Here is a 27017-nt window from a genome sequence, read left to right as displayed (position 1 = left end):
GAGGCCGTCATATGACGCCCTCTCAGAATTCCGCTCTCACGCGCCCCCTGGGGCGCGCACTCGAGAGCATCCGTGACCACTGGGTGCACAGGACCCGGCACATCATGGATCACGGTAAACGGCCGCTCATCGCGGCCGCTTACCATGTGATCGCTCCGTCAAATGACGGAGTGATCACTTGTAAACATGTTATGACGCCGGTTCCTCCCTCCCCCTCTCTGTACCGATCGGTACAGCGGAGGGGGAAGAGGTCGGTGTCAGCAGCACTGTGGGCTGCATCTGCAGTGCCCACATCGCTGCTCACCGAAAATTAACCCCTCAATTCCCTGCCATTACTCTGCAATACTCTGCAATATTCTGCAATAACCTGCAACACTCTGCAATACTCTGCAATACCCTGCAACACTCTGCAATACCCTGCAACACTCTGCAATGCTCTGCAACACTCTGCAACACTCTGCATGCCCTGCAACACTCTGCAATGCTCTGCAACACCCGCCAATACCCTGCAACACTCTGCAATGCTCTGCAACACCCGCCAATACCCTGCAATGCTCTGCAACGCAATACTCTGCAACGCCATACTCTGAGATACCCAGCCATACTCTGAGATACCCAGCCATACCAGGCCATAGTCGGTGATACCCTGCAATACCCAGCCATAGACATCCCCCCCCTCCTGCCGCCCTCCGGTCCTTCTACTGACTCGCCAATACGATCAAAGCCAGAATCTTTTTTTTTTTTCAGGCTTCCCAGCTTAGAGGTGAGATGTGGGGTCTTATTGACCCCATATCTCACTGTAAAGAGGACCTGTCATGCCATATTCCTATTACAAGGGATGTTTACCTTCCTTGTAATAGGAACAAAAGTGATAAAAAAAAATATTTTTGGGGAAAAAAAATGTCAAACTAAAATAAATAAAGTAAAATGAACAATAAAATTTTTTTTTTTTTTTTTAAAGCGCCCCTGTCCCCATGTGCTCGCATGCAGAAGCGAACGCATATGTAAGTCCCGCCCACATATGAAAACGGTGTTCAAACCATGTGAGGTATCGCTGCAAACGTTAGAGCGAGAGCAATATGGGGATTTTTAAGTAGCAACGTTTGGCGCCATTCCACGAGCCTGTGCAATTTTGAAGAGTGACATATTAGGTATCTATTTACTCAGCGTAACTTCATCTTTCACATTATGCAAAAATTGGGCTAACTTTACTGTGGTTTTTTTTTTTTTTTTTTAAGCACAAAACTGTTTTTTTCCCAAAAAAAAGCATTTGAAAAATTGCTGCGCAAATACCGTGTGAGATAAAAAGTTGCAACGACCACCATTGTATTCTCCAGGGTGTTTGCTAAAAAAACATATATAATGTTTTGGGATTCTATGTAATTTTCTAGCAAATAAATGATGATTTTTACATGTAGGAGAGAAATGTCAGAATTGTCCTGGGTGCTCCAGAACGCCTGATGGCGCTCCCTGCATGTTGGGCCTCTGTATGTGGCCACGCTGTGTAAAAGTCTCACACATGTGGTATCGCCGTACTCGGGAGTAATAGCAGAATGTGTTTTGGGGTGTAATTTGTGGTATGCATATGCTGTGTGAGAAATAAACTGATCATAAAAAAAAAAAGGAACAAAAATCTTGGTTTTGCAAAGAATTGTGGGAAAAAATGACAACTTCAAAAACCTCATCATGCCTCTTACTAAATACATTGGAATGTCTTCTTTTCAGAAAGGGGGCATTTGGGGGGTATTTGTAATATTATGGCATGTTAGGGTCTCAAGAATTGAAATAGGCCGTCAGTACTTCAGGTGTGATCAATTTTCAGATATTGGTGCCATAGCTTGTGGACTCTATAACGTTCACAAAGACCAAATAATATCCACCAATTTGTACTTATTTTTACCAAAGATATGTAGTGGTATAAATTTTGGCCAAAATGTATGAAGAAAAATTACTAATCTGCTAAATTTTATAACAGAAACAAAGAAAAATTCATTTTTTTACAGAATTTTCTGTATTCTTTCTTTTATAGCACAAAAAATAAAAAACCGAGCGGTGATTAAATACCACCAAAAGAAAGCTCTATTTGTGTGAAAAAAAGGACAAAAATTTCATATAGGTCCAGTGTTGCATGACTGAGTAATTGTCATTTAAAATGTGAGAGCACCGAAAGCTGAAAATTGGTCTGGTTATTAAGGGTGTTTAAGTGCCCAGTGGTCAAGTGGTTAAAAGGAAACTTTAAAAAAAAAAAAAGTTTTTTTAATCCATACTACCGGTAATAATAAATAAAGAAGGAAATATTTAGAAGTCAACTGACCAGCAATGGAAGTCATGGGGAGAACATTCCGTCTGGAATGGACACGGCTTTGCTCCAGAGATGTGTTACCAGAGATTGTATCTATGTGTATTTATTGGTCTATATCAGTGATGGCGAACCTTGGCACCCCAGATGTTTTGGAACTACATTTCCCATGATGCTCAACTACACTGTAGAGTGCATGAACATCATTGGAGATGTTGTTCCAAAACATCTGGGGTGCCAAGGTTCTCCATCACTGGTCTATATGATCCATGGTCTACCTTTTCACTCCCATCAGTAGAAGACCTATTGGGTGAATAGACAGTGATGGTGGACCACGTTGATGGCCTATTTGTAGATCAGTGGAATATATAAATCTTTGGTGTCACATTGTGCTGTTTACTCTCCTGGATTACAAATCTGATTTCTTTATTCCTGAAATGTTGCTATGTTGTGGAATTGTGAAAGCCTGCTGAATTGACTTCAGGAAAGACAACGCTGGAATTCTTGGGCTGGTAAGTATCCATTTCTTAAAAAGCAGAAGCTACATCCTCTGTTGCTGCCATCTTTTCATATTCACACACTGGGGTGATGTTCCTCCTAAAAGTTACACTGTTGCACAAATCCCCCAATACTCTTGTAGACAAAAGTCTGTTGTTTACAGAGCTCAGTAGTTCAAGCTGAACTCAACAGACACAAGTGAGTCTGACCAGTGACTCCTCCCCCTCCCTTGCAAATGGCTCCAGCATAGATTTCAATCAGAGATATACTGTCTGAAAGGAGACAGTCGGCTAGCGATGTGTTCTCTCTTTAGATAACCCACAGAGCTCTGGGAATATTATGCCATGGATGCACCCTGTATTCTTTTTTAATTTGTAAATAATATTACATTAGCATAAAAAATCTTAAATAATATTTCTAAAATACACTCACTTAAAAAGTAAAATAAAGTTATTTTAGAGCCATTATCTATAAATAAGGCAATTAATATTCAATACGTATGGAAATGAGACTAAAATATATAAAATGTAGGATTATCTTACCTGGAATCTGGTAATTTTTCCTCTTTTCTCGGACAGCCTCCATCTAATTGTGTTATCCTCCATTGATGGAACTTTCATTATTTCAGGTTGGCCAGGCACTGGATGGAAAATAATAAATGTTACAGATTCCACATTTAAAGTGTAAAGTGTCCGTACACACAGAGGTCCGAGCGTCCAATCCCCCTGTACTCATCTACAGACCTGGAATACGGAGATATTAAACAGAGAAGGTCGCTTGTCTGATCGTAGGTTTTTTTATTTTTTTTGTTTTAGTTTTCTCTTAAAAAGCTTTATTGGAATTTACAGAAAATTACAAAGCCAAAGCCAAACTGAAGTGCATTGCTGCCCACCAGACCCCTCTCATATTCCTTCTACACCTTTCACTCTGACTCGGGCATAGTCATGAAAAGAGAGGTAAGTATTTTCTTTCTTCTTTGCACAGACAGCCTTGATTTGAGCCAATTTACTGTAATTCCCGTTAAGCATTATCGGAATGCCATAGTGTACCTGAATAGTGATGGACGAACTTCCGACGGGACGTTTCGCACAGTCAGCACAGCACAGGGATGGTGGGAGCCCCTCATAATAAGCAGCCCCAGTAGAAATATGACACCGCTCAACCTCTTCAAAGAGGAGGGTATGGGCATACAGTGGTGTGAAAAAGTGTTTGCCCCCTTCCTCATTTCCTGTTCCTTTGCATGTTTATCACACTTAAGTGTTTCAGAACATCAAACCAATTTAAACAATAGTCAAGGACAACACAAGTAAACACACAATTTGTAAATGAAGGTGTTTATTATTAAAGGTGAAAAAAAATCCAAACCATCATGGCCCTGTGTGAAAAAGTGATTGCCCCCCTTGTTAAAACATACTATAACTGTGGTTGTCCACACCTGAGGTCAATTTCTCTAGCCACACCCAGGCCTGATTATTGCCACACCTGTTCACAATCAAGGCATCACTTAAATAGGAGCTGCTTGACACAGTAAGGTCCACCAGAAGATCCTTAAAAGCTACACATCATGCCGAGACCCAAAGAAATTCAGGAACAATTGAGAAAGAAAGTAATTGAGATCTATCAGTCTGGAAAGGGTTATAAAGCCATTTCCAAAGCTTTGGGAATCCAGCGAACCACAGTGAGAGCCATTATCCACAAATGGCGAAGACATGGAACAGTGGTGAACCTTCCCAGGAGTGGCCGGTCGCCCAAAATTACCCCAAGAGCGCAGCGACGACTCATCCAAGAGGTCACAAAAGACCCCACAACAACGTCCAAGGAACTGCAGGCCTCACTTGCCTCAGTTAAGGTCAGCGTTCATGCCTCCACCATCAGGAAAAGACTGGGCAAAAATGGCCTGCATGGCAGAGTTCCAAGGAGAAAACCACTGCTGAGCAAAAAGAACATCAAAGCTCGTCTCAATTTCTCCACAACACATCTTGATGATCCCCAAGACTTTTGGGACAACATTCTGTGGACCGATGAGACAAAAGTGGAACTCTTTGGAAGGTGTGTGTCCAAGTATATCTGGCGTAGAAGGAACACTGCATTTCATAAAAAGAACATTATACCAACAGTAAAATATGGTGGTGGTAGTGTGATGGTCTGGGGCTGTTTTGCTGCTTCAGGACCTGGAAGACTTGCCGTGGTAAAAGGAACTATGAATTCTGCTGTCTACCAAGAGATCCTGAAGGAGAATGTCCGACCATCTGTTCGTGTACTCAAGCTGAAACCAACTTGGGTTCTGCAGCAGGACAATGATCCTAAACACACCAGCAAGTCCACCACCGAATGGCTGAAGAAAAACAAAATGAAGACTTTGGAGTGGCCTAGCCAAAGTCCTGACCTGAATCCTATTGAGATGTTGTGGTATGACCTTAAAAAGGCCGTTCATGCTCGAAAACCCTCTAATGTAACTGAATTAGGACAATTCTGCAAAGATGAGTGGGCCAAAATTCCTCCAGGACGCTGTAAAAGCCTCATTGCACGTTATCGCAAACGCTTGGTTGCAGTTGTTGCTCCTAAGGGTGGCCCAACCAGTTATTAGGTTTAGGGGCAATCACTTTTTCACACAGGGCCATGATGGTTTGGATTCTTTTTCACCTTTAATAATAAACACCTTAATTTACAAATTGCATTTTGTGTTTACTTGTGTTGTCCTTGACTATTGTTTAAATTGGTTTGATGTTCCAAAACACTTAAGTGTGACAAACATGCAAAGGAACAGGAAATGAGGAAGGGGGCAAACACTTTTTCACACCACTGTATAGTACGGTGTGCTTTTTTTGGACAAGGAAGTGAGCCAAATGAAGAAAGAAGGTCTCTGTGCTCGATTAAAAAAATTGTTTATAGACATATACATGGTCTACTGGTCACATGTGTTGAATTCCTCCGAGATCCATGCCTCATTCATTTTTAGAAATGTGAGGTAGTTAACACTGTCGTGAGCTAGGCGAGTACGCTTATCGGTCACGATTCCCCCTGCTGCGCTGAACGTCCTTTCAGACAGGACACTGGATGAGGGGCAAGCCAACAGTTCGATTGCAAATTGGGCAAGCTCCGGCCAGAGGTCAAGCCTGTTCACCCAGTAGTCCAGGGGTTCATCACTCCTCAGAGCGTCCACATCGGCCGTTAACCCGATGTAGTCGGACACCTGACGGTCTAGGCGTTCCCTGATGCTGGATCCGGATGACACCTGTCGATGGGTCGGCTGAAAGAATGACCTCATATCCAAAGTCACCAACACATCTTCAAACCGGCCTCTTCTTGCAGGCGCTGTTGGATTGGTACCTGCAAATCCTTCTCTGGGAGTGGGAATTGCTCCTCTGCCAGCGCACTCAAAGGCAGAATGCAGCATTTCTTGAAGCAAGGCCTGGAAGTCCTCCATTCTGCCAGCCCTCTGTGACGGCGGTAACATTTCCGCCATTTTGTGTTTGTAAAGGGGGTCTAAGTAGTTTGCCACCCAGTACTGGTCCTTGACCCTTATTCTTTTTATACGGGGGTCCCTATTAAAACACTGGAGCATAAAGGCCCCCATTTGCACTAAAGTGGAAGCGGTGTGGTGGCCTGGCTCCTGCTCATCATCCAGGATAATGTCATCCTCTTCATTCTCCTCTCCCCATCCACGCACAACAGGGATCCCAGAAAGGTTTAAAGCATGCTCTTCTTGCTCCTCCTCATCCGCCCCGGCACCATCCTCCTCTGACTCCTCTTCAGACTCCTGTTGTTCACTTGTCTCAGATAGAGTAGCCCCCCCTGGGAATTCATCCAGCATTGCGACTTCCTCATCTTCCCGCTCCTGCTCCTCCACAGCTTGATCAATGACACAACGCAATGCACGCTCCATAAAGAAGGCATAAGGTACCATGTCACTGATGGCGCCATGGCTGCAACTGACCAGTTTGGTGATCTCCTCAAATGGCTGCAGAAGTCTGCATGCGTCGCGCATGAGCTGCCACTGGCACGGTGAAAAAAAAAACAGCTCCCCAGAACCTGTTCTGCCACAGAGTTCATACAGGTAGACGTTAACTGCTCGTTTCTGCTGGAGCAGCCCATCAAGCATATAGAAGGTTGAGTTCCATCGCGTCGGGCAATCGCAAATAAGACGTCTGACCGGCAGATTGTGTCGCCGCTGAATGTCAACAAGGCGAGCCATGGCCGTGTAAGATCTTCTGAAATGGGCTGAGATTTTCCTTGCCTGCCGTAAGATGTCCTGGACCCCAGGGTATTTGACAACGAATCGCTGCACGACCAAGTTTAAGACGTGTGCCATGCATGGCACGTGCGTGATTTTTCCCTGTTTCAATGCACTAAGCAGATTGGCACCGTTGTCACACACCACTTTACCAACTGTCAAATTGAGCAGTGTTAGCCACTGATCTGCCTGTGAACGCAAAGCTGAAAGGAGTGCCGGGCCAGTGTGGCTCTTGGCTTCCAGGCACAACAGACGCAGCACGGCATGGCAACGTCTCACCTGGCATGCCGAATAGGTTCTGGGGAGCTTGGGCGGCGCAGCGGAAGAGACGCTAGCAGCGGAAAAGGAGGAGTCAGCCGAGGAGGAGAGGGAGGAGGATGGAGTAGGAGGAGGAGGAGAAGAAGAGTCAGACCTGCATGCAATCCGTGGCGGTAAAACCAAATCTACACGGGTGCCACGGGTTACATGCTTTATGGCCGTCAGAAGGTTCACCCAGTGGGCAGTAAAAGTGATATACCTTCCCTGCCCGTGTTTGCTAGACCACGTGTCTGTGGTCAGATGTATCTTGGCACCGACACTGTGTGCCAGAGATACATTCACTTGCCGCTGAACATGGCCATATAGCTCTGGGATGCCCTTCTCTGAGAAATACTTCCTTCCTGGGACCTTCCATTGTGGTGTTCCAATGGCCACAAATTTGCGAAAGGCCTCAGAGTCCACCAGTTTATATGGCAGTAGTTGGCGGGCTATGAGTTCTGACAAGCCAGCTGTCAACCGTTGGGCAAGAGCGTTATCCGGCGTCATCATTTTTTTACGCTCGAACATTAGGCCCACGGAAGCCTGCCTTTTTGCAGAAAAACGTGAGCTTGGCGTGATTGAAGGTGGAGTGGAGGACAATTGTGAGGAGAGAGGAGAAGGAGAAGACGAGGCTGGACGGTGAGAGCTTGGAGTGTGGCTTTGTGTGTTTCGTTGCTCCCACTGGGCTCGGTGATGGCTGCTCATGTGCCTTCTTAAGGCGGTCGTCCCTAGGTGAGTGTTGGGCTTACCACGACTAATGCGTTGACTGATTGCAGATGGCAACGCTATTGTCAGCAGCGGATACGTTAAAAAAAGCTCACACTGCGGAGCCATGTGTCGGTGTCCTGGGAGCGCCAGATGTGACCGTACATGGTCGATGACTCGCTCCTGATACATTTGCAGTCTGCTTTGTCCCTCCTGTGCAATGTAAGTTATTCCTGCTTCTCCCTATCTGCTGGTCCATATCTCCCTCTGAACTCCCCTCCTCTTCCTCTCTTGTGGGCACCCACGTGACATCACTAGACACGTCATCATCGACGTCACCTTCCCCACTGCTATAAGTAGAGATCTCAGAGTAGGCAGCAACACCGGGGACCAACCTCCTCCTTGGGCTGATCTGGGTACTGTCGTCAGACTGCTGAGTAGCGGTTGTTGCTACCTCCTCTTCCTGATCCAATACCAAGAGTGGCTGTGCATCAGAAATGTCTTGATATGGATCGGAAAATAATTCCTGTGACTCAAGCGGAAGGTATGTGGTGGTGGTGGTGTTGTTGGTGGTAGTGTCTTTGAGGGTGCACATAGCAGAGAGTGAAGAAGAGAGTGCAGATCGAGAGGATGAGGAGGGTGCAGAAGAGTAAGGCTGAGTGAGCCACTCAACCAAGTCTGGTGCGTCCTTTAAATGAATTGAACGCACCTTCTGCAACTTCTCACTTTGGCTCAAGCCTGTTGCTCCTGCCCTACCCCTACCACCCCTGTGGAAGGGCCTGCCTCTTCCTCTGCCTGTCATTTTTTAAATGACCCTGTGACAAAACTCTCAGTCCCTATACCGATGAAGGACTGCTGCAGTATAGGGCAGCGGTCAGCAGTAGTGCACCTCATACCTATGTATTGTGGACCTATACCAGTCCTTATAGAATCGCAGACTATACCTCACTCAACCCTATGTACTGTAGTACCCTATACCTTACCAGTCCTTATAAGGACCTTTGTGGAACAAGTAGGTTGTGTGTGACTGATTAGCAGACTGTACGTCAGTCCCTATACCGATAAAGGACTGTTGCAGTATAGGGCAGCGGTCAGCAGTAGTGCACCTCAACCCTATGTATTGTGGACCTATACCAGTCCTTATAGAATAGCAGACTGTACCTCACTCAACCCTATGTACTATAGCACCCTACACCAGGTTACCAGTCCTTATAAGGACCTTTGTGGAACAAGTAGGTTGTGAATGATTAGCAGACTGCAGCAGAAGGGCAGCAGTCAAGTATAATATTCTTTCTATATTTGGAAGAAAGAATATTATACGTGTACAAGCCTATTACCATACCACTGATACCAGTCCTGAAAAGAACCTTTGTGGACATAATATAGTAACAGCTACTGATTAAACTGACCCTCACTGCCTCACACACAGCTTCCTGCCTGTCCCTATATAAACTGGCAAAACAGAGGCTGCTGGAACAATAACTTGAATAGCACTTTTGTGGACCTGATAGTAACAGCTAATGACTAAACTGACTGTCCCTGCAGCATACACCGTCCTGTCCCTTTCTCTAAACTGACAAAAGACACTCAGGCTGCTGCAACAATCAGTAGCACAGCAAACCTATATCCTGGACTACACCTAACACCTATACCAGTCCTGAAAAGAACTTTTGTGTACCAAATAGCTAGCGATTTGGGTCACTGCAATCTCTCCCTGCTCCACACAGCAACCTCTCCCTATAGTGACAGAAGAAAGAATGTAAAATGGCCGCCGGATCGCGTCTATTTATAAGTTAGGGGGAATGTCCAAGTGTCCATGTGCTGTAATGTCTCAATTGGCTGTCCTGTACCCCATGATGGATGTGTCACCATAGGTCAAAGTTCTTTTACATAGTAAACACGGAAGTCCGCCGGGCGAACGGTGCCAATAGTTCGCCGATCGGGCGGACCGCGAACAGCTGAAATTCGCCGCGAAACGACCGCCGGGCGAACCGTTCGGCCATCCCTATACCTGAATATCGTTGCTGACTGTGTCCCCCCATTTAATAGACAGGTGTGTCTAATAAAGAGCCCACGGAGTGTACAAGGCTATAACAATCATGCAGGATATTTATTTGCTCCATTTGCACGCTCAAGTTATTTTGCCCCAAATGACCTAAACACATAGGGATGTGTCCCATGTGTAGGCAGCCATTGTAATGCGGTCGTGTGATAGACTCACCCTGGACAGAGGCTTTTGGAGGGGACTGCATGGTAGCCTCTTGCCTACTGACTATGGGCTCTGGCATTTGAGGGAGCTACAAGCATTTAGGAAGATGTCCTCTTATATAATGCAAGAGGACATTATTACATTGAACAGTCAAGGTAGCCATGATGGTCTCCTCCAATGTGAAACTCAGTGAGAGGATGGATGTGAAAAGGAAGCTGGTTAATGAGATTTGGGACAGCCCAGAGTCTTCTTGAATACTGGTGCCGAACTGTCTGAGCTGGGCTGGGATCTCCCGCTATAGTCTGTTCATTATAGTGTTATGTGTTAAGTGTCTCATAGGTGTCAATTCCTGTTGTTATTTGAGTTAATTGAGTCACCTATTGTTTCTGTCTGTTGGCTAATTTGACAAACTCTTGGAGGTTCCTACATGATGGAATAAATCTTGTGTCAACTCCTCCTCGTTATTTAACCATTGTGTGATGTTTTGGGTGCCTTACTTTGAAGCCTGTATTTCTGTTCAATACACAGTAGTTCCTTTAGTTTAACCTCCACATCTTGTCTGTGTACGATGCTTGGGGGTAAAAGAACTGCTATTAGCTCTCGGTCTGCTGGAAGGGTTTGGAGAGAAGGAGGAACTGTTTGGCGGAAGCACCCAGGCTCGGTGCCAGGCATTTCCGTCACAGGAAGGGAACTGAAGGAACAAGGGCTGGAAATGGACTGATACACCTTTACTGAAGAACATTGGGTGGGATGACAATCACTTTGCACATGCTGCAGAGAAATTGGTGTCTGTGGCTTTATCCGGTACACCTCCATCATATTCTAATTATATAATCTCCCATGTGTTGAATATCCTTCTGTAATCCATCCCTATTGCTTAATATATAGAGAGTCTTTATTTTCCCACAGCCACCAATAAGACTCAGGCTGTCATTTTCAGCTGGATCTGATTGGTGGATGGGAGGACATGACAACATTTCTTATACCAATTCTGTATAGTTTGTATATACAATATAATGGAGGTCTGGACGGGATTGTTGGTTAATGGGAAGCACAGATTAGTTGATAAAGGAAACCTGTCATTACATAAATGTGGAGGCTGCCATTCCTGACCTCTCCCTATGGAATACCCATCACCTGGCTGTCATGTCGGCTTCCGTGGTCCCAGACTGATCATGTAACCCAGATCAGAACAACCTATCTGCATGCTTATTCCTGGTGGTCAGTCATTTCAGAAAGTAAATCCAGAGACAGACAGGAAATGAGTATTTCCAGAAGGAAATGGCAGCCTCTGTATTCCCCTCAGTACAGGTTTTGTGTAATACAAATAATAAATGACAGGCTGAGGATTCTGATATCAGAACAGACAATACTTGTATAAGAACAGAATATTCTCTCACCTGAGTCCTTTGTCCTGATATATTTGAGCTCCAGAGCCCCCAGGTATTGTCCCTGATCTGTATACAGTGTGGTGTATATTCTATACCCAGAGGACGGCTGGAGATCGGTGAATGTCACACTTTTACCATGTGAAGTTTTACATGATCTGTAATAATTATACGGCTCAGGACAGTATTGCACATTAAATCTCCAGGTATCGGGACATTGAGGAGTGCAGGAGATCCGTCTGCTGATACTGGATGAGGTGACTCTCCAATCCTCCATTGTGACTCCTGACAAAGACAAGATGGAGACATGAAACTCTCAGAGATGATTTATAATAGAGAGAAGATCTCCGCTCTCCATTATATTCAGAAATATTTATCAATCTGTATTTTGCAGCCCATTCATAAAACTGCCCCCCCCCCCCAAAAAAAAAAGAAAAATTGTGATTGGAGGAGAGCCTACCGAAGTCACATGACTGGACTCTCCTCCCGCCTTCTTTTTACAACCCTCTTAATTTTAAGGGCTACTGAAGCCAGCGGAGCGCAATGCACATCTGTAAAGCACACCTCTGGACTTCATATATGTACAGAGCATTGTTTTTTTTTTTAACAAGGAGCAGTACAATTGTAACACACAACGCCTCTGCTTTTTTAACCACTTCAGCCCTGGAAGAATTTACCCCTTTCCTGACAAGAGCACTTTTTGCAATTCGGCGCTGCGTAATTTTTAACTGACAATTGCACGGTCGTGCGACGTGGCTCCCAAATAAAATTGGTGTCCTTTTTCCCCACAAATAGAGCTTTCTTTTGGTGGTATTTGATCACCTCTGCGATTTTTTTTTTATTTTTTTTGGGCTATAAACAAAAAAAAGAGTGCCAATTTTGAAAAAAGATATATTTTTTACTTTTTGCTATAAGAAATATCCCCCAAAAATATATAAAAAACAAAGGGTTTCCCTCAGTTTAGGCCGATACGTATTCTTCTACATATTTTTGGTAAAAAAAATAAAAAAATTACAATAAGCGTGTACTGATTGGTTTGCACAAAAGTTATAGCGTCTACAAAATAGGGGATAGATTTATGGCATTTTTATTTATTTATTTAGTTATTTTTTATTAGTAATGGCAGCGATCTGTAATTTTTATCGTGACTGCGACATTATGACGGACACATCAGACACTTTTGACACATTTTTGAGACCATTGTCATTTATACAGCGATCAGTGCTATAAAAATGCATTGATTATTGTGTAGATGACACTGGCAGAGTAGGGGGGTTAAACACTAAGGGACGATCAAAGGGTTAAGTGTGTCCTAGGGAGGTGATCTAATTGTGGGGGGGGGGGGGGGGTCTACCACTGACATGACAGCGATCACTGCTCCTGATGACAGGGAGCAGTAGATCTCTGTCATGTTACAAGGCAGAACATGGTCATGGTGGACGCGCTCGCGCATGCCCACAATACTGTGTTTTAAAGGGGACGTATCTGCACGCCCATTTGCGCAGCCATGCCATTGTGCCGATGTATATCATTGTGCGCTGGTCGACAATCGGTTAAGTGGACGTTAGGCTCAATTCACACTGATGAGGTGCGGGAAACCCTGCGAATCCAGTGCGGGTTCCCACATTTCACCTGAATGGCTAATGACATGCCAATATACAGCAGGCTTTTGTTTGACCTGAAACTGACCTTCTTCAAGCTGCTTTTGCATTCCTATAGACATGTATAGGGAAGCCCGGAAACGCAGGCTAGACGTAGGTGCAGGGCTGGCATGACAAATGCTAGGTAGCCCCTATAGGGTTAAACTGAAGAGGAGGAAGAGGGAGGGGTGGAGCGGCAGGAGAGAGAGAGGAGAGGGCGGAGCGCCATATAAGGAGGGGGAGGAGCTGCAACAGGAAGCGTGGGTCACAAGAGTGGAAGTTGCCTTGCTAGCAGGACGCACAGGTACAGCGCGGGCTACACGGCGGCATTGCGGGCGGGACGGGTGGTTTTTTTTGGCTACTGGGGGCTTCGGGAGGACATTGCCTACGATGGGGGATATTGAGGAGCTTTTTGAGCGGCTCCGTGCGGCGGCGGGAGCGCGAGGGACGGACTGGCTGCAGGAGCAGGTGGCGGCCATTACACATGCGGCGTCGGGGGGGCCTGTAGAGGGGGGGGATGCCACGCCACGCGCTCGGCGGTCCAGGCCACCGGAGCGCTTCTCTCCTGGCCCCTCCACCAGAGTCCAGCGCCCTACCAGGAGCCCGATAGCGGACCCGCCGCCCCCCCCGCAAAACGGTCATCTGCGGGGGCTAGGGGGGGGTCCGGGCGGAATCCTTTTCATGGGCGGGGCTCGGGGAGTGGGGGATTGGAGCCTGCGGTCACCCCCTCCCCACCGGCGCGGTCAGATAACGGAAGGAGCACGGTTCCCCTTGCGGCCGCGGTGCTGCCGCCGCACGGGGAGACACGGCGGAGGAGTTCCAGAGCCACACCTGCGCGTCCGCTACCAGACGCGGCGGGCAGGTCGAAGCGGAGCCATGAGGGTGGACGGGAACAGGCCTACGGGGCCCGCACGGGTGCGCGGTGCGGGTGCCTTGCTCGGCAGGATGGTTGGTCGGGCCTATTGCAACGACGGAGCGTCTACCAGCAACGCTGCTACGCCCCCGGGCTGCCCAGCGGCCGGAGGGTCTGCGACGCCTATGCCATCCGCGGCAGATGTGCGTTCCGAGGGGGAGCTGTCGGGTTCCGAAGAGGAGGTCCTTGGTCGAGTCGAGGCGGCTGGAGGTTCCGGAGGGTCGGCTGACGGAAGGGGACCCACGCAGCCAGGTAAGGGGCTTCACTTTCATGCTAATGTTTTGCCTGATGATGTGGGGTGTCTGTCAGGGGGAGTGGTTGGGAGCGGGGCGTGGGGCCGCGCGGGGGTGGTGCCGTGGGAGGCGGGCGGGTTGCCTGCCTCCGGCGGGACCCAGGAATCGTTGCAGGCGTTGTTGGGGGGTTTAAAGGATCTGCTGCAGAGGTTTGCTGACGGGGCTTCTGGGGGCCACCCGCAGGTGGCGCCTTGGGTGAGTGGTCTGGGGTCTGGGTCCAGTTCGGGGTCACTTCTGGGGGGTGGGGTGCCCCAGGGAGGGGGTGCCTTACTAGGGCCAGGGGATGGGGCATTCGGGTCGCTGGATTTGGGCTCGCCCTCAGGGTTGCAGGCGCCGGTGGCCGGGACTGTGGAGGTAAGTTCGCGACAGGAAACGCCGGTGGCGGGAGCATCCTCGGTAAGTACGGGGGATGAGGTGGCAGCGAAAGAGGCCGCGGCTCGGGTTGATTTGGTTCGGCTTGCCGACGCGGCTAAGTGTGAGGTTTATGTCTGTTATGAAGGGCCGTTGGGGGCGCATCTCAAGCAGGAGGTAAGGGACAAGATCAAGAAGGGTGAGTATGTGGAGATCTTTTCGTTGCTTCCCCTGGAGAAGTTCAATTTGGACAGGGTCAAGCCTGATAGCTCTAAGAAGGACGATGAGGAGAAGAGGCGGTATCGGCTGATACCGCGGACCTTCCCTAATTGGCTGCAGGCGTTTGCCATTTTGGCCAGCGTGATTGGCGAGACGGCGCCGGAGCACTGCTCGGCTCTGTTTTGTTACATGGACGCTATCGGGGAAGCGCATAGGGTGTATGGGGGTACGGCTTGGCTGCGGTACGACGAGCAGTTTAGGCAGCGGCGGGCGGTGCGGCCTGATATTCGGTGGGACCACAAGGATATCAGCCTTTGGATGCGGTTGATGGCGTCGGCGCGGACGCCTTCGCAGTTTTTTCAGGGGGGGGCCGGGGGTACCCCCGCCTCTGGACTTCCGGCCGGAAAAAAGATGGGCGTGTGCTGGCAATTTAACGAAGGGGCCTGCAAGTTCGGGGGGTCCTGTCGATTTAAACATGAGTGTTCCGGTTGCGGAGGCACTCACTCCCTCTCCCGTTGTTTTAAGAGGGGCAAGCGTACTGGGGACCCTGCGTTCAAGGGGAGCAACCCCGGTGAGGGTGGAAAGGATGCGTCCTTTTCTAAATAGGTATCCGGACAAGGGGGCTGCGCGGGTGCTGGGGGAGGGGTTTGCGATGGGTTTTCGGATTCCGTGTTCGCTGGAAGTGGCTCCCCCGGTGGCTCGGAACTTGAGGTCCGCCTTGCGGCATCCGGGGGTGGTCAGCGACAAATTGGCTAAGGAGGTTTCCTTGGGAAGGATGTGTGGACCGTTCGTGGAGCAGCCGTTGCCGGTCTTGGTGGTGTCGCCGTTGGGGGTGGTGCCTAAGAAGGAACCCAACAAGTTCCGGCTTATCCATCATCTGTCCTTCCCAAAAGGGGGGTCGGTGAACGATGCCATCGATCCCGAGGCCTGCACGGTTTCTTACACGTCGTTCGACGCGGCGGTAGGCTGGGTGCGGCGGTACGGGAAGGGGGCCCTTATGGCGAAGTCTGACATTGAGGCGGCGTTTCGGCTGTTGCCCGTGCACCCGGAGAGCTTTTGGCTCTTGGGGTGTTATTGGCAGGAACGGTTTTACGTGGACAAGTGCTTGCCCATGGGCTGTTCCGTGTCCTGTGCCTTGTTTGAACTGTTTAGTTCATTCTTGGAATGGGTGGTACGCGATGTGTCGGGCTGGACGTCGGTAATTCATTACCTCGATGACTTCCTTGTCGTGGGCCCCCCGTCCTCCAATGTGTGTGCGATCCTTTTGGCCACGTTGCAACACATTGCGGATCGCTTTGGGGTGCCGTTGGCGGCCGATAAAACGGAGGGGCCGGCCACGGTCTTGAGTTTTTTGGGCATTGAAATAGACACGGAGGTTATGGAGTGCCGCTTGCCGGAAGACAAAGTCGAGGGACTGAGGCGGGAGCTGCGGGAGTTGGTCGGCGTGTGGAAGGTGCAACTGCGGAAATTGCAGTCGGTCCTGGGTAAGTTAAATTTTGCTTGCCGGATCATTCCGATGGGGCGGATATTTTGCCGCCGGCTGTCGGGGGCTACGGCGGGTGTCCTGGTTCCAACCCACTTCATTCGGTTGACAAGGGATCTTAGGGAGGACTTGCGGATTTGGCAGACTTTTTTGGAAGACTTCAATGGACGGTCGGTGTGGATGAAAGGGCCGGTGAGTAATTTTGACGTGGAGTTGGTGACGGATGCGGCGGGGTCCGCGGGCTATGGGGCCTTTTTTCGGGGACAGTGGAGCGCGGAGGCTTGGCCCAGGTCGTGGGTGGAGGCGGGGTATGCGAAGAACCTGGTGCTGCTGGAATTGTTTCCGGTGGTGCTGGCGATGGAGCTTTGGGGGGGGTCGTGCAGGGATCTGAAGATCAGGTTGCACTGCGACAACATGGGAGTGGTGCAGGTGATCAATCGGATGTCGGCTTCCTCGCAGCCGGTGATCCGGCTGCTGCGCCACCTGGTGCTGCGGTGTTTGCAGGCGAACATATTTTTGTATGCCGTTCATGTGCCGGGGGTGGACAATAACGTGGCTGATGCCTTATCTCGATTCCAGTGGGAGAGGTTTCGGGCGTTGGCTCCGGAGGCGGCGAGAGATGGGATCCCCTGCCCGGGGTGGCTCTGGGAGGTTGCGTTGGACGCGCCACGGACTGGATCAGGAGGTCGGTGAGCAAGGCGACCTGGGCGGCGTACAGTAAAGTATGGAAGGAATGGCTGGATTTTACACGGCTAGCGGACGCTGAGCTGGGTGGGAGTGGTGAGCAGGGGCTTTTGGTGTTGTGCTTTGTGGCTAGGGTGATGGAACGCGCGGGGTCGGTGTCCTTGATTGAGCGCAAGCTTGCGGCACTGGCGTTTTGGTTTAAATTACGTGGGGAAGTTGATCACACAAAAGGTTTTTGGGTCAAGCAGGCGGTTAAGGGGTACAAGAAGGGCAATCCGCGCAGGGATATGCGGAGGCCGGTGACCTTCCGGGTTCTGCAGGTTGTCTGCGGGCGATTGGGGGAACAGTGCACTTCGGGTTACGAGGTGCGGTTGTTCCGAGCGGCTTTTTCGTTGGCCTTCTTTGGGGCTTTTCGGGTTGGGGAGTTGGTCAGTCCTGCAAAGACTGTTGGGGGGGGTTTGTTGGGTCAGGATGTGACCTTGGGGGCTGATAGGGTGCGTTTGCGGCTGCGTAGGTCCAAGACAGATCAGACTGGGACTGGGGTGGATGTATGGTTGTTCGCGCTGCCGGGGTCGGGGTTATGCCCAGTGAGGGTGGTTTCGGAGTTCCTGGGGGTTCGGCCGCAAGGGGCGGGCCCGTTGCTGGTGCATCAAGACGGCACCTTTTTATCCCGTTTTCAGTTTGTGGCGGTGTTTCGGAGGTGTCTGCGGGCTGGGGGTTTGGATTGCACTCAGTTCGCCTCCCACTCCTTCCGCATCGGGGCAGCCACTGAGGCGGCCAGGTGCGGGTTGGACGAGGCGGTGGTCAAGAGGATTGGGCGCTGGGAATCACGGCGTTTTAGGTCGTACGTGCGACCACATCTGACGTAAGGGGTGTTCGGGGTTTGGGTTCATGTTTTGCAGCAGGCGGGGGGGGGGGGTGGATGTTTTGGTGGGGTCGTGGTTGGGATTGGTATAGTTGCTTTAGTGTTTTTTTTTTTCCTTTCAGATGGAGGTCGCGAACGCCTCGTCTGGATATTGGGGCACTCCTATGTTTTTTGGGGTGCCAGGAGAGCAGATGTCAGGCCGGAGGGAAGGCAGCTGGGGATTTCCCGGGGGGAGGCGAGTGTACGTTGGTTGGGGATTCCTGGGCTTAAATGGAACAGGGTGGTGCCGGAATTTCTTCGGTACGCCAGGCTTGATAGGCCCCCGGATGTGTTGGTGCTGCATGTGGGGGGTAACGATTTGGGGGCCCGGTCTACCAGGGACATTGTTTCGGATGTGAAACGGGATTTTCTCATGCTTCGGAGAGATTTTCCGAGCATGGTGGTGATCTGGTCGGACATCGTTGCACGGACCGCGTGGCGTATGGCTCGCTCTGTGGTTCGAATTAATAAGGCTAGAATTAAGGTTAATAAGGCCCTGGGGAGGTTTGTGTCCCGGAATGGGGGGTTGGTGATACGGCACACGGAGTTGGAGGTAAATGTGGGCATGTACCTCAGGGGGGATGGTGTGCATCTCACGGCGGTGGGTACTGACCTGTGGACTCTGGGGGTGCAGGAGGGGATTGAGCGGGCTCTTCGGGTGTGGAGGGGCCCTTAAGGCTAAGGGGTCATCCTTGCGGGCTGTGGCGGTGTCTTTGGTCTTTGACGGGGTAAAACAAATTAGGTGATGGAACGGTGTGGGGGGCTCATAGGTCGTATGTGCCCCTTTTGGTGTATCCCAGCGGAAGGGTAGGCTGGGATACGGGTTTGGTTACACTGCGGGAAGGTGGGGTTGTCTCCGGGCTGTTAAACGACCGGAGGCCTTGTATGGTACAAATTTGGTCCCGCAGTGGGTTTTTGGTTTTGGAAAATAGTAACGTTAAATGGAACCGAGGTACCGTCAAAGACCAAACGACTGGGAGTTGTAATTGCTGTTGCAATATGTATATAAGTATGTTTCTATTATAACATTAAAGTTATTTATTTTATTTTGGTTAAAGTTCTGGTTAAATAAAAGGCTGCTATGGCCAATTTATACTCCAAACTCCGGTGTGGTCTATTTATTGGGAATGGGGAAAGGTAAAATGGTATTGATACAGGTATGGGTAAGAGAAACTTACGGAAGGGGTAATTACCGAATGCATAGGTCAAGGGAAGCCCGGAAACGCAGGCTAGACGTAGGTGCAGGGCTGGCATGACAAATGCTAGGTAGCCCCTATAGGGTTAAACTGAAGAGGAGGAAGAGGGAGGGGTGGAGCGGCAGGAGAGAGAGAGGAGAGGGCGGAGCGCCATATAAGGAGGGGGAGGAGCTGCAACAGGAAGCGTGGGTCACAAGAGTGGAAGTTGCCCACCCACCCGCCCCTTTAGTTTAAGTTGTTGTGCTGTTGTTTTCCGATTGCTGTCGGGTTTCTCATTTTTCTTGCAGGTTCGGTGGTGGAGGTCGTCATAGCAGTGGAAGGCGGTGTCTTTGGTCTTTGACGGGGTAAAACAAATTAGGTGATGGAACGGTGTGGGGGGCTCATAGGTCGTATGTGCCCCTTTTGGTGTATCCCAGCGGAAGGGTAGGCTGGGATACGGGTTTGGTTACACTGCGGGAAGGTGGGGTTGTCTCCGGGCTGTTAAACGACCGGAGGCCTTGTATGGTACAAATTTGGTCCCGCAGTGGGTTTTTGGTTTTGGAAAATAGTAACGTTAAATGGAACCGAGGTACCGTCAAAGACCAAACGACTGGGAGTTGTAATTGCTGTTGCAATATGTATATAAGTATGTTTCTATTATAACATTAAAGTTATTTATTTTATTTTGGTTAAAGTTCTGGTTAAATAAAAGGCTGCTATGGCCAATTTATACTCCAAACTCCGGTGTGGTCTATTTATTGGGAATGGGGAAAGGTAAAATGGTATTGATACAGGTATGGGTAAGAGAAACTTACGGAAGGGGTAATTACCGAATGCATAGGTCAGGGGAGAAAATCAGGTTCTCACACAAATAAAAGCCCATCCACACTGACCTCAGGTCTACTATCACAACTTTACATTGCAGGAAGGCACCTTTCACTGTCATATTTTGAGAACAGAACGCCTGGGTCAAGAAATATTTCTGGCGCCCCCACATGGACGTGCTCATCAGACTAACTCCTCCCCTTTACAAATGTTTCTGTACTCTAATGGGACCTGGAGGGGAGTCTGTCTAATGGAGACAGAGAGGGCTTCTATTAAAGAGTCTGTTAGAAAGAGCCTCCAGACGTACTACAGTAGATGGTCAGAGACATGATACAGGAGATGGTCAGAGACAGCGGACATGATACAGGAGATGGTCAGAGACTGCAGACATGATACAGGAGATGGTCAGTGACTGCAGACATGATACAGGAGATGGTCAGAGACTGCACACATGATACAGGAGATGGTCAGAGACTGCACACATAGTACAGGAGATGGTCAGAGACTGCAGACATGATACAGGAGATGGTCAGTGACTGCAGACATGATACAGGAGATGGTCAGAGACTGCACACATGATACAGGAGATGGTCAGAGACTGCAGACATGATACAGGAGATGGTCAGAGACTGCACACATAGTACAGGAGATGGTCAGAGACTGCAGACATGATACAGGAGATGGTCAGTGACTGCAGACATGATACAGGAGATGGTCAGAGACTGCACACATGATACAGGAGATGGTCAGAGACTGCAGACATGATACAGGAGATGGTCAGAGACTGCACACATGATACAGGAGATGGTCAGAGACTGCAGACATGATACAGGAGATGGTCAGTGACTGCACACATGATACAGGAGATGGTCAGAGACTGCACACATGATACAGGAGATGGTCAGAGACTGCACACATGATACAGGAGATGGTCAGAGACTGCAGACATGATACAGGAGATGGTCAGAGACTGCAGACATGATACAGGAGATGGTCAGAGACTGCACACATAGTACAGGAGATGGTCAGAGACTGCAGACATGATACAGGAGATGGTCAGTGACTGCACACATGATACAGGAGATGGTCAGAGACTGCAGACATGATACAGGAGATGGTCAGAGACTGCACACATGATACAGGAGATGGACAGTGACTGCAGACATGATACAAGAGATGGTCAGAGACTGGGGACATGATACAGGAGATGGTCAGTGACTGCAGACATGATACAAGAGATGGTCAGAGACTGGGGACATGATACAGGAGATGGTCAGTGACTGCAGACATGATACAAGAGATGGTCAGTGACTGCAGACATGATACAGGAGATGGTCAGAGACTGCAGACATGATACAGGAGATGGTCAGTGACTGCAGACATGATACAAGAGATGGTCAGAGACTGGGGACATGATACAGGAGATGGTCAGTGACTGCAGACATGATACAAGAGATGGTCAGAGACTGCAGACATGATACAGGAGATGGTCAGAGACTACACACATGATACAGGAGATGGTCAGAGACTGCACACATGATACAGGAGATGGTCAGAGCAGGGGCGTATTATGAAATCAGTGGGCCTGTGTGGAAAATCCAAAGTAGGCCCCCATATGCAATGTGAAAGGGAAAAAAGTGGGCGTATTTAAGTTGCACTAAATATTGGGCGTGTCTTAAAGGGGTGTGGTTAAATAGAGTCTGAGATGACTTACATAGTTCAGAATGTGGTAATGTTAAATAGGGAGTACCTGGGTCCTGGCCCTGCCGGGTAGAGTGGCACAGGTGTATAGAGTGGCAGTTCGAGGAATCTGGGTTCCTGCTGAGTGACTCCACTGAGCAGGGACAGAAGCCAGGCACTCCCACTGCCACTCTATACACCGTGGCTAGCTGGAGGGGGGCTCTCTTACCAAAGAAACACGTCTGCCACTCCACTCAGCAGGGCCACCAGGTACACACGAGTCTGCCTTTCCGGCCTCCACAGTCATCACCATGTCAGTACAGGGTGGATCAGCTTCCAATTCAGTCCTCACATTGGCACCCAGCTTTCTCTCTTCACAGCTCCGCCCTTACAATTTATAGAGCTTGTCAATGCTGGGGCAAGGTCATCAAGTGCCCAGGGAAAACTCCTCACCCCCATATACCCCCTTCTAGCATAAATCTCCCCTCTCAGCCCAAATCCTCACTCCCCATATCCCTCCCTTCTAACTTAATTCACCCCAAAACCCCTCCGTTCACAAATTCTCATACCTCCAATCCCTCCTCTCAGCATAGCCCCTCTCCCCCCAACTCCCCCCTTCCAGCACAAATCCTCACCTTCATAAAACCCCTTCCAGCACAAATCCATCCTCAGAACAAACCCTTGCCTCCACCTCCCCTTTCCCAATACAAATCCCCCCCAGCAAAGATCCTCCCCCCATACCCCTCCTTCCAGTATAAATCCCACAAATCCTTCCTTCTTACAGAAATTCTCTTACTCCCCAATTCCCCCTCTCAGCACAAATCCTCACTGCTACATACCCCCCTTCCAGCACAAATCCCCCCCCAGCACAACCCCTCGCCTCAATCTTCCCCCTCCCCATACAAATATCCCCCCCCCCAGCACAAACCCTTGCCTTCTTCTCTCCCCTCCCAGTACAAATCCCCCCCAGCACAAACTCTTGCCTCCATCTTCCCCCTCCAAGCACAAATCATCCCACCTTCCAGAATAAATCCCCCAAACTCCCCTTCTTATATAAATTATCTTACCCCCCAAATCCCCCTCTCAGCACAAATCCCCCCCCCCCCCCCATACTCCCTCATCTAGTGTAAATCCTACCCAGATCCCTATTTCTTACACCATTGCTCTTGTTCCCCTAAATCCCCCCTACAAGCAAAAATCCTACCCCCCCCCAGTAAACCTGTCCTCACCTCCAAAAATACTCCTAATCCCTCTGAGCATGAGTCTGCCCTCTCTCTCAGTGCAGGGAGATCTCCTTCTTCCCAGGCTCCTTCTTCTTTTCTGTCAGAGCGGCCTGCTATGCTGGGACTTGTAGTGCCCTAGACTACAGGGGACTGAAGAATGGCAGCCCACTATGCTGGGACTTGTAGTGCCCTCTGTGGGAGACTGACATATGGCGCATCCTATGTTGGGACTTGTAGTGCCCTCTGTAGGGGACTGAGATATGGCAGAATCCTATGCTGGGACTTGTAATGTCCTCTGTGGGAGATTGACATATGGTGACATCCTGTGTTGGGACTTGTAGTGCCCTCTGTGGGGGACTGAAGATTCCTCAGTCCCCCCACAACCTAAGGCACTACAAGTCCCAGCATAGGATGCTGCCATATCTCAGTTCCCCACAGAGGGCACTACAAGTCCCAGCATAGGATGCTGCCATATCTCAGTACCCCACAGAGGTCACTACAAGTCCCAGCATAGGATGCTGCCATATCTCAGTACCCCACAGAGGGCACTACAAGAGTGGGTTGTCACCAGTCCTCCACACACATCATGAGGAGATTACAGCCTTCCACCCCCTCCCATACACAGTGAGTATGGCCGCCATACACTGCGCCCCTCCCCACTCTCCCCTTACATTAGTATTCTCCTGACAGTCCCCCTCCGGAGTGTGGGGGGCATGTTTCACTGCAGGGGGGATAAGTGGGTGGGGTTTTCCAGTGTAAACTGCTGTGAACACTACGGTCAGTCATCTGCCCTTGGTCAGTAGACACCTCCCGGCGCAGCACACAAGGCTCCAGATCACTCCACCAGCAGACAGGTACCAGTGGCATCACTTGGGTTGGTGTCACCTGGTACAGTAAAACATGGTGTCACCCCCCATGATTAGGGATGGCCGAACTGTTCACCAGGCGGTCGGTTCGCGGCAAATTTTGCGTGTTCGCAATTCGCCTGATCGGCGGACTATTGCCACTGTTCGCCCGGCGGACATATGTGTTTACAGTGTGAAATAACTTTGACCCATGATGACACATCCATCATGGGGTACAGGACAGCCAATTGAGACACTTCAGCACATGGACAATTGGACATTCCCCCTAACTTATAAATAGACCTGATCTGGCGGCCATTTTACATTCTGTCTTTTGTCAGTGTAGGGACAGGACTCTGTGTGCAGCAGGGAGAGACTGTAATGACACAAATCACTAGCTATTAGGTCCACAAAAGTCCTTTTAAGGACTGGTATAGGTGTACAGTATATAGGATTCTGGTGCACTGCTGTGCTGGTGATTGCAGCAGCCAGTCTTTTGTCAGTGTAGGGAGGGACAGGACGCTGTGTGCAGCAGGGACAGTCAGTTTAATCACTAGCTATTACTATTAGGTCCACAAAGGTCTTTTTAAGGACTGGTATAGGTGTACAGTTTATAGGGTTGTACATGTATAATATACTTTCTTCCAAATATAGCAAGAATATTATACTTGACTGCTGCCCAATTCTGAAGCTGTCTTTTATCAGTGTAGGGACTGGGGGACAGTCTGCAAATCACTAGCTACTAGGTCCACAAAGGTCCTTGTAAGGACTGGTATAGGTGTACAATATATAGGGTTGTACACGTATAATATACTTTCTTCCAAATATAGAAAGAATATTGTCATGTACCTGGTGGTAGAGCCCCGACCTGCAGGGAGAGACCTCTCTTGCGGCTCTGACTCAAGGGCCCTGGTAGAGTTTACAGGTGACACAAGAGTCAGGAGTGGCACGAGTACCTGGCAGGATCAACAGCTGGATCAAGGGATGGCTGGAACCGGGAAGGAACAGGATCAGCAGGCAGGTGCAGGAAGCAGAAGCAGAGCAGCAGACGGGATGGCTGGAACTGGACACCAATGCAGGAACTCAGGCAGAAGCAGGACTTCTGGTAGGAGCTGGAACCACTACTGGAGATAGATCAGCAAACGGCACCGGAACAGGAGGCTGGAAGCAGAGCAGTCAGACAAGCCGGGTCAGAGGTCAGGAAGTCAGCGAAGGTACCAAGGATCAAGCAGGTGGATAGTCGGACAAGCCAGGTCGATAACAGGCAGCAGAAGAAACGAAGGATCAAGCAGAGGGGAAGTCAGACAGGCCGGGATCAGGTGCAGGCGGATAGCAGGAGTAGAAGGTAAACAAGCCGGGTCAACAGGTCACAGAAGGCAGGTTCTCAGAATCAGGGTACTCGCACACTGTAGATCAGACAGCAAGAACTGGATGTTAAATAGCCCGCCTGGCGCCAACAGGCGCACACACGCGCGCACGACCGCGCGCACCCACGCACGTGCACCCGCACACGCGCACAGGCGCGCACACGCGGACGCGCGGCGGAAGGTCCGGACTGAACTCTACTGGCAGGATCCTCCTGACATTGCCCCCCCTCAAGGGGCAGCCTCCGGATGCCCAACCGGGCCCATTTTTCAGGGTGAGATCTCTTGAAAGCTTGGATTAAAGTCTTTGCATGGATATTCTCCACAGGCTCCCAAGAATTCTCCTCCGGGCCATAGCCTTTCCATTTAATTAAAAATTGAGCTTGATTATTCCTTTTCCTACAATCCAGGATAGCTTCAACTTCAAATTCTTCCTCCCTATCCACTATTACAGGGTCCAGAGGATTCACATTCCGGTCAGGAAAAGGATTGGGGACAAAGGGTTTCAACAGGGAGACGTGAAAAACGGTATGGATTCTGAGCGAATCCGGGAGCTCCAGCTCATAAGCCACCTCGTTAATTCTCCTCTTTACAGGAAAAGGGCCCAGGAATTTGGGGCCCAATTTCCTGGAAGGACAAGACAACCTAAGGTTTGCAGAAGACAACCATACACGGTTACCCGGTTCGAGCAACAATTCACCCCGCTTCTTCCTGTCGAACACTTCCTTATTTTGCTCCTGGGAATTGATTGTTCGAGGAGAAAAAAATTATAGTTTCTAGGACTGCTGGCACAGAACATTCAGGGATGGAATTAGGAAGGAAAGCTGGATGAAAACCATAATTAGCAAAAAACGGGCTTTGCTTTGTAGCAGAATGCATGGGATTGTTGTAAGCAAATTCGGCCAACGGAAGCAGTGTGACCCAGTCATCTTGAGAGAAAGACGAAAAACAACGCAGGTACTGCTCGAGGGTCTGATTGGTCCTCTTGGTCTGGCCATTCGTCTGAGGATGGTAAGCGGTGGAGAATGATAGCGCAATTCCCAGACTTTACACAGCGCTCTCCAAAACCGCGAGGTAAACTGCACTCCGCGGTCCGAAACTATATTGGCCGGGATTCCATGAAGTCTAATTATTTCCCTGATAAACATTTGGGCTGTCTCGGAAGCAGAGGGGGTACCCTTCATCAGAATGAAATGGGCCATTTTAGACAGCCGATCTACCAACATAAAGATGGCAGTATGCCCAGCTGCCGGGGGTAGGTCGACAATGAAGTCCATAGACAACATCTTCCAAGGCCTGTCCGGAATGGGCAAAGGTTTCAATAATCCACAGGCTCTGGACCTACGGGGTTTGTTCCGGGCACAGGTGGTGCAGGACTCCACGTAAATCCTACAGTCCTTAAGTACTTGGGGCCACCAGAAAGTACGCTGGACAAGATCAGCAGTCTTGGAGATACCAAATTGCCCTGCTAGTGCGTGGTCATGGCAAAGTTCGAGAATGGTCACCCATAAGTCTTCAGGTACAAAGATTTTGCTTCTGTACCAAAACAGTCCATCCCTGGGCTGTATTTCTGTTCCAACGGTGGGTGCTGACCCCATGGAAGCTTGCTTCAACCGCGAGAGCAGATCTTCCTGTAGCAAGAGGAAGTTCCCTGGGGCCAGGATATTGTCAGGGGGTGAACTTTCTTCGGATTTGTGAAACATCCTAGAGAGGGCATCGGGTTTTGTGTTCTTAGAGCCCGGCCAGTAAGTAACATGGAAAGAGAACCTGGAAAAGAACAGGGCCCAC

At 49.5% G+C, this 27017-nt stretch overlaps 1 protein-coding gene across 1 annotated transcript in view; it reads right to left on the bottom strand.

The window, feature by feature from the left end:
- Window positions 1–2826: 2826 nt before the first annotated feature.
- The window catches only part of LOC143956838 (uncharacterized), a 164353-nt gene continuing 140162 nt past the window's right edge, over window positions 2827–27017 (bottom strand). Inside the window, exons 8-10 of the mRNA XM_077467011.1 lie at window positions 11643–11915; window positions 3340–3437; window positions 2827–2976 (exon numbers count right to left, since the gene is read on the bottom strand). Of these exons, the coding sequence (XP_077323137.1) occupies window positions 2827–2976; window positions 3340–3437; window positions 11643–11915 (521 nt within the window). The remainder of the gene's footprint in view (window positions 2977–3339; window positions 3438–11642; window positions 11916–27017) is intronic.

Source organism: Lithobates pipiens, unplaced genomic scaffold (genome assembly GCF_037356315.1).
Source record: "Lithobates pipiens isolate NorthernLeopardFrog02 unplaced genomic scaffold, aLitPip1_a1.2 Scaffold_44, whole genome shotgun sequence".
Taxonomy (NCBI): Eukaryota; Metazoa; Chordata; class Amphibia; order Anura; family Ranidae; genus Lithobates; species Lithobates pipiens.
This window is presented reverse-complemented; position numbering and strand designations above follow the sequence as displayed.